The 8005-nt window shown below is 56.7% G+C and overlaps 1 protein-coding gene across 2 annotated transcripts in view; it reads right to left on the reverse strand.

The window, feature by feature from the left end:
- Window positions 1-3856: 3856 nt before the first annotated feature.
- RPS6KA4 (ribosomal protein S6 kinase A4) overlaps window positions 3857-8005 on the reverse strand; it is a 12950-nt gene continuing 8801 nt past the window's right edge. For both annotated transcript variants that reach the window (XM_017537249.2, XM_017537250.2), the window contains exons 10-17: window positions 7521-7649; window positions 7213-7346; window positions 7018-7111; window positions 6157-6330; window positions 5883-6077; window positions 5392-5551; window positions 5038-5201; window positions 3857-4787 (exon numbers count right to left, since the gene is read on the reverse strand). In XM_017537249.2, the coding sequence (XP_017392738.1) occupies window positions 4590-4787; window positions 5038-5201; window positions 5392-5551; window positions 5883-6077; window positions 6157-6330; window positions 7018-7111; window positions 7213-7346; window positions 7521-7649 (1248 nt within the window). In that variant the 3' untranslated portion in view covers window positions 3857-4589. The remainder of the gene's footprint in view (window positions 4788-5037; window positions 5202-5391; window positions 5552-5882; window positions 6078-6156; window positions 6331-7017; window positions 7112-7212; window positions 7347-7520; window positions 7650-8005) is intronic.

The raw sequence follows: 8005 nt of genomic DNA on the forward strand, positions 1-8005 counted from the left end.
AAAAAAAAAAAAAAAAGGAAGAAAAACTTAGAAGTAAATGCATCAGGCTGGGCACAGTGGCTTACGCCTATAATCACAGCACTTTGGGAGTCTGAGGCAGGTGGATCACTTGAAGTCGGGAGTTTGAGACCATCCTGCCCAACATGGTGAAACCCCATCTCTGCTAATAATACAAAAATTAGTCTGGTGTGGTGGCACACACCTGTAACCCCAGCTACCTGGGAGGCTGAGGCAGGAGAATCACTTGAACCTGGGAGTGGGAGCCAAGATGGTGCCACCACACTTCAGCCTGGGTGACACATCAAGACTCCATCTCAAAAAACTAAAATAATTGAATGCACCAAAATATTAACACAGATTATCTATGGAGAGTAATGCCGTGAGTGATTTTTTAAATCTCTTTTGTATTTACTAATTTTTTTCTAAAATTAACATTTAATTAATGGGAATTTCTACTGATACATACATATTATTATATTTGTGACTATACATAAATATTCCTGAAAAACTACACAAGAACCTGTCACATTAGCTGCCTCTGGCGACAACAGGTTTGTGGCTGAGGGTCAGCATGCGGAAGAGCATTTTTCACTACGTACTCTTATGGATCCTTTGGATTTTGAATCATATGAATATATTATCTGTTTTCGAGACAAGATCTCAACTCACTATGGTGTCCAGGCTGGTCCGGAATTCCTGAGCTCAGGGGATCCTCCCACCTCAGCCTCCCAAAGTGCTGGGATTATAGGAGTGAGCCACCACGCCTGGCCAAACTTAGCAACTTTTCATAAATACAAACTACATTTACATTTTAGAACAAAATAAAAGATTTTTTTTTTTTTTTGAGATGGAGCCTCGCTCTGCCGCCCAGGTTGGAGTGCAATGGCGCAATCTCGGCTCACTGCAACCACCGCCTCCGAGGTTCAAGAGATGCTACTGCCTCAGCTTTCCAAGTAGCTGGGATTACAGGCCTGTGCCACCACACCCAGCTGATTTATGTAGAGATGGTGTTTTGCCATGGCCGGGCTGGTCTTGAACTCCTGACTTCATGATCCGCCCACCTCGGCCTCCCTAAGTGCTGGGATTACAGGCATGAGCCACCTCGCCTGGCCAAAAATAAAAGATTTAAGGGCCATCTCTGACATTTCACAAAGCCTGTTTTTGTGCAGCAGTGATTGTGGAAACAGAGTGTTTATATCAGTCACAAACTCAAATGCCTAGAGGGCCAGAGGGATGAATGCAGGACAGAGCTGGTGTAACCACAGGGAGTGACAGGGACTGCAGCCACCTGGAAAGTTGTGACAGCATATTCTGCTCTAGCCAATTAGACCCTGCAGGAAGACTGCCCCAGGGCCAGCCCTTCCAGTTCATCAATAAAAGCCTAACCTCAAGGATTCCATATGCTTTTCCTCACTTTAGAGCATATGCTGCCAGGCATGGTGGCTCACACCTGTAATCCCAGCACTTGGAGGCAGAGGCAGGTGGATCATGAGGCCAGGAGTTCCAGACCAGCCTGACCAACCTGGAGAAACCCTTATCTTTACTAAAAATTAAAAAAAAATAAAAAAAAAAAAACCAGCCAGGCATCGTGGCCCATGCCTGTAATCCCAGCTACTCAGGAAGCTGAGGCAGGAGACTCACTTGAACCCAGGAGGCAGAGGTTGTGGTGAGCTAAGATCACAGTCCAGCATGGGCAACAAGAGCGAAACTCCGTCTGGAAAAAAAAAGCATGCGCTTAGGCCAGGCACAGTCACTAACACGTGCAGTCCCAAAACTTTGGGAGGCAGATAGCTTGAGCTCAGGAGTTCAAGACCAGCCTGGGCAACTTGGTGAAATACAAAAATACAGAATTTTTTTGTATTTTGCCTCTACTAAAATACAAAAATTAGCCGGGCCTGGTGGTGGGTGCCTGTAATCCCAGCTACTCGGGAAGCTGAGGCAGGAGAATCACTTGAGCCCAGGGGGTGGAGGTTGCAGTGAGCCGAGATCACACTCCTGCATTCCAGCCTGGGCAACAGAGCCAGACTCCGTCTCAAAAAAAATTGTTTTTAATAAAAGCTTAATTAATTAATTAATTAATAGAAAGAAATGAGGCTAAGGATACCTCTTTCATAGGGTGGCTGTGAGTTACCTGGAATGAGAAGTGAAGAAATTGAAGATGAGAGACTATTTTGTATCCACCCAATTAGCAAAGGTAATACTCTGTGCTTGTGAGTATCTGATGAAATGGGACACTTTCATCTCCTTCAATAAGATTCCCACCTAGAGTACTCAGGAGGGTCCCTACACATTGGAAAAGGTCAGTAAATCTCAATAAATTCCTAGTGACGGAGTGACCACACTCTTACATCGGTTAATTCTCTGGTTCCTCTTTTCTACAAATGTGGGAGGCGGGGGCTGTTAGGTGATATCGAGTCACACAGCTGATAACACAGGAGTGAGAATTCCAGCCTCAGAATTTCTTCCCTCCTGCCCTTTCCACTTCCCTGGGGCCCCACCGGCCCACAAGGCTTGCCTGGTTCACCTCACCTGGGCACCCCTGGGTCCCAGACCAGATTCCCAGGCCTCCCGGGGGCAGGAGGGGAGGTCCACATGAGATGGTCTCACAGAGTAGCCATGGGGAGAGAAGCAATGGGGAGGCGGCCCAGGGTGGGGGAGCTGTCAGGACATCCCCATGTGTGGACAAAAGGCCCTGACCTGCGGTGCCGGCAAAGGTGCTCGGACCACAACCACCCTGTGACCACACACACACACACACACACACCCTCGCACGGATCACGCAGGGAGGAGTCTCAGACATTCCCCGAGTGGAACTGCACTCTGGGATCCCAGTGAGGGAGGGCCCTAATGAGTACTGCTATTCCGCTCACTCCCACCCTCACTGACCACCCACCAGGTTCAAGAGACTGCCCTCCAAGGCCCACCCCTTCCCTACTCTTCACCCAATGAGCCTCCAGAGGGGAGGCCATGATTCAGATCTAAGCCAATCAGCACACTGCCTCCCTGGCCACAGTGATTGGTTCAGGGTGGGCACCTGACCTCAGTGGCTCCAATCAGAGCACATCTCAGGACTTCTCTTGGGAACCGTGAAACAGCTTCCATCTCCAGATTTCCATCTGGATCCCCTGGAGCGCCTGGCACCCGTCTTGGGCCCATAAGGAGAGTCCTCCAGACTGGACCACCACCAAGAAAACCATAAACAGCTGAGAGTCGGCAGCTGAGTCCTGATCATGTGCTTGAGTCGGATTAGGTCTTGCCCGAAGCCATCGCGGAGTTGCGTAGTTACAAGAGCCCCCTAAAACCCTGTGTTTTGCTTAAGCAAGTTTGGGTTGGGTTTTCTGTTACAGACAGTCCCCGACTGACTTTTGCGGGACACAAAATTTTCGACTTACTATGGGTAGTCCCATCGTAAATCAGGAAACTCCTTACCATTTATGATTTCTACTGAAAGCCTATCGCTGTGGCACGTGGTCAAGTTGAAAGCCCGTAAATCAAACGATCCTAAGTCGGGAACCGTCTGCTGTGTTGCAGGCATTAAAAAATGCATTTTCGGCTTTCAGCATTTTCTATTTAGGTTGGGTTTATTGGAATGTAGTTCCACCCTAAGTCAAGAAGCAGCTGTATTTACAAGCAAGAGAATCCTAAATGATGCCCAGCAGAGCTGGCCAGACATACACCCAGGATGAGAGTGGCGCCCTCCTACTGCTCATAGCAAAAGCCAAGGAACAAAGAATACCTTCTTGTCCAGAAGGGTCTGCCTGTGCCTCCCCACTGAGATCCCAGACTACACCGGCTGGCAGCTGTCTGCCCAGGATCTCTGCTACAGACAGCCACACCACGAACGCGAACACACAGATGCCACAGACAGCACTGGGTGGACTTTTATTTTAAAGTTAAAGGCACAGCCTAGATGGGCTGAGGCAGTGACCGTGGATGCCCAGCCCAGATCCCCAAGGCCTCACCCCCAGCCGGGAGTAGCTGTGCCAAAGGGGAGGCGGTGGGTGAGAAGGGGGCCTCCTCTTTCAGGGACCACCTGTCTCCTTCCTTAGCCCCAATAGGGGAGAAGCAGATGACATAAAGTGAGGCAGAAATGCTTCAGGGGGTCCCCCAGGGCCTCTCCCTCAGTCCCCCCAACACAGGTCTTTGGTGGACGTAATTGCACAGACAGTCCATAAAGTGACAGTTGAGGGGTGCCCTTCCCAGGAACGGGGCCTCAAGGGAGAACAGAGGAGGGGGTCCCAGCTTAGGAGTGAGCACTCCTAACTCAGTGCTTAGAAGTGGGGGAGGGGCCCTTTCCTGTTGGAGCAGTGCCCCCGGAGGGGCCTTCTGCCCAGAAGAGGCAGTGTCGTGGGAGAGGGCCCCCCAAACCCCACTCCCCAGCAGGCCCCCCCTTCCCTGCATCTCTAACTCTATCCGGTAAAAAAAAATTCTCTGCTTATAAAAATACTTCTGCTCTGTCTGGGAGTGGGGTGGGGTAGGAAGGAAGGACAGTCCCTGGGGATCAGGTCACCGCTGGCAGAGGCCTCCGGTAGTAAGCCCGGCTCCCAGGTCACAGCCCCAGTGAGGGAAGGGGGTCACAGTGGTGGGGATTAGGAGGGGGGCAGGGGGCCGTTGGCTCGGCGGGGGGCCCCCTTGGCGGTAGCGGGGGCTCGGCCCGGGGCGGCTGGTGCAGAGGAGCCCCGGCGGGAGGCGGTGGCGCTCCGCAGCTTCTGCTTCCGCCGCTTGGCCAGGGGTGCGTTCTCCACACTCTTCAGGAAGAAGCCCTCCCGCTTGCCCCGGTTGAACGCCTGGCAGAAAGGAAAGGTTGAGTGTCCCCATCCCCGCCTGACCGCGGCTTCCAGATCCTAGCTTTGGCACCGATTCCCAGACCCTGCCTCCAGCCGCCTAGGTCAAGGCCGACAGGGCCTTGGCCTCCAGACCGACCTGAGGCCGAATCCAGTGCACCTCCCCTTTCTGGGCTCCGATGGCCCCGCCTCCCCAGGCCCCACCTCTCGAGACTCCGGTCACCCCTTCCCTTCCTCAAACCCCGCCCCTTACCATGAAGGTGGCGTTGAGCCCCGAGCGCACCGCCGGCCCGGAGGACTCGAGCACGTCGGGCGTCCGGAGCGGGGGCGAGGAGCGCGCGCTGCCGTCCTGCAGCCACGAGCTGCCCCGCAGTCCCTCGAGCTTGAGCCGCTTGGCGGGGTCCACGGTCAGGAGCCCTGGAAGCGAGGCAGGGAAGTGTGGGGAGGAGCCTGGCGCCAAGGCTGAGCCCCAAAGAGATTGTAACAGCCCCACTCTCCTCCCCTGCCCATCCCCAACCAGGACACTTGACCCAGGACCATCCCTGTCCCAGCGTAATCACATGACGTCCCCCTCCCCAGCCATGGTCTGTGACCTCCAGCTCCGCACCTCGGACCAGCTCCTTGGCTTCCTCGGATACGCCCTGCCAGGCCTCCCCGTCAAGGGAGAATCGCCCCTCGCGAATTTTGCACATGATCTCGGCCGCCTGACTCTGTCCGCCCTGGCCAGAGGCCCCCTGGAAGGGCACCTGCCCCGACAGCATCATGTACTAGAAGGGGTGAGGGGAAGATGAGACCGGCCCAGGCTGCGGGGCCGAGGCTGACCCCTCAGCTCCCACAGAACCACTCACCCCACACACAGGCCACTCCCGAGACCCACGCGTGGTGAACCCTGACTTCTAACCCCTAATACACGGATGCTCCGACTCCAGCACCAGAGCGACCCTGACTCTGTGTCAGATCCACCCCACGTCCCAGCCTCAGACAAAACCCAGCCGCCCGCACCAAGATGACCCCTGTCCCCTTCCTCCTGCTGCTCCACATCAGGAAGACCCCAGGCCCGAGCGACACTGCCCGCGCCTCAAGGCCCGCGTCCCATACCAGAATGACGCCCAGGCTCCAGAGGTCACACGACTCGTCGTAGCCCTGCTGCGCCAGCAGCTCGGGGGCCGCGTACTGCAGCGTGAAGCAGGGGGTCTGCATGGGCCCCCCGGGACTCTGCGGCCGCAGCCGCGCGAACCCGAAGTCGATGATCTTCACCGGGGCCCCGGGCGTGTCGTCGGCGTACAGGATGTTCTGCAAGGGCGGCGGGGCGGTGGTCAGAGGCAGCCCGTGGCGCCACAGCGCCGCCCCGCCGCCAAGGCCCCTGACCCACCTCCGGCTTGAGGTCGCGGTGCACCACGCCCGCCTCCTCGTGCATGAAGCTCACAGCCGACACGAGGCTGCGGAGGATCTGACTCGCCTCGGACTCGCTGAAGTGCCGCTTCTTGCGGATGTGCTCCAGCAGCTCCCCGCCCCGCAGCAGCTCCAGGACCAGATACGTATGCAGCTGTGCGCGGTGCGACGGGCCACGGTCACCACCCACCCACCGTGACGGGCCCCACCCACCACCCAGGCCCGGCCCCCGGCCCTCAGGCTCCGTCCATGTTCGAGCACCCCCTCCTCAAAGTCCCTTTTCTCTCTTTTATTTATTTATTTTTTTTTTGGAGACAGTCTGGCTCTGTCGCCCAGGATGGAGTGCAGTGGCTGGATCTCGGCTCACTGCAACCTCTGCCTCCAGAGCTCAAACGATTCTCGTGCCTCAGCCTCTCTCCCAAGTAGCTGGGATTACAGGCGCACCACCATGTCAGGCTAACTTTCATATTTTTCGTAGATATGGGCTTTCACCATGTTCCTAGGCTGGTCTCGAACTCCTGACCTCAAGTGATTCGCTCACCTCGGCCTCCCAAAGTGCTGGGATTACGTGTATGAGCCACCGCGCACGGCCAAAGTCCCTTTTCTCGTCCATCCTCAGCTCTGCCTTGCTGTCCTCAGGCCCGACTCCCCTGAAATCCCGCTTCCTGCACATCCCTGGTCCCTTTGGGCCGATTTAGACCCCAGGCCCCGCCCAATCCGACCCTAGATCCTGCCCGAAGCGCCCCTCAAGCCCCGCCGCCTGCCTCTCTTCTCTCCGCGCTCCCCAGGCCGCCCTCCCCCGGCCGCCCGTGGCGTTTGGCTCCAGCCCGGAAGCCATCACCTGGTCTTGATGCACCTCGTGCAGATTCACCACGTTGGGGTGTGACTGGCACAGGCGCAAGGCGGCCACTTCGCGCTGCGTGCTCGCCTCCAGCCTGGGGGACCGAGCAGGAGGAGTTAGGGTGGCCGCGCTCCGGCCCCGCCCCCGGACGGCACTCTCACACCCCCACCCCTGCCCCCGCCCGGGCCCGCACACCTGCGACTAAGGATCTTGACGGCGAACTCCTGGCCGCTCTGACGCTGGCGGCAGCGGCGACACACAGAGAAGCTGCCCTGGCCCAGCGCAGGCTCCCGCAGGTCCAGCTCGTACTGCTGGAAGAAGGGCGAGTCCTGGAGGCAAAGGCGAAGGCGAAGGAGGTGAGTCAGAGGTCCCACCCGCTAGCCCCGCGGCGCCGCCACGCCCCATGTCGGAGGGGCTTGGGACCCCACCGAGCCCACACTGTGGCGCTGGGTGGATCTAGGCCTAGAGACCCTGAGCCTGCGCTTCCGCGCAGCCCAGCCCACCTGCATCATGGCGCTCCTGGCCACCGCTGCCCGACCCGGCCGGTCTCCAGCACCAGGCGCTTCCAGCACATCGGTCATCACTGCGTTGTTGTGGTCGAAGAGGATGGAGGGTGCCACAAAGGAGTATCCCTGCAGGGCGGGAGTCGTAGGGTGGGCATGTGGGCTGGGGTGCAGGTGAGGAGACTGGTGGGGAACCCGGCAGGCAAGACCCTGGACAAGGGGGCAGTGGGGGCTTTCCAGTTGCATCCTGGTACACACAGGATGTATGGACACATTTTATTCCACCTGGTTTTTTTGTTTGTTTGTTTTGTTTTTGTTTTTGTTTTTTTTGAGACAGAGTTTCGCTCTTGTTACCCAGGCTGGAGTACAATGGCGCGATCTTGGCTCACCGCAACCTCCGCCTCCTGGGTTCAGGCAATTCTCCTGCCTCAGCCTCCTGAGTAGCTGGGATTACAGGCACGCGCCACCATGCCCAGCTAATTTTT

Source organism: Cebus imitator, unplaced genomic scaffold, assembly GCF_001604975.1.
Source record: "Cebus imitator isolate Cc_AM_T3 unplaced genomic scaffold, Cebus_imitator-1.0 Scaffold102, whole genome shotgun sequence".
NCBI classification, from domain to species: Eukaryota; Metazoa; Chordata; class Mammalia; order Primates; family Cebidae; genus Cebus; species Cebus imitator.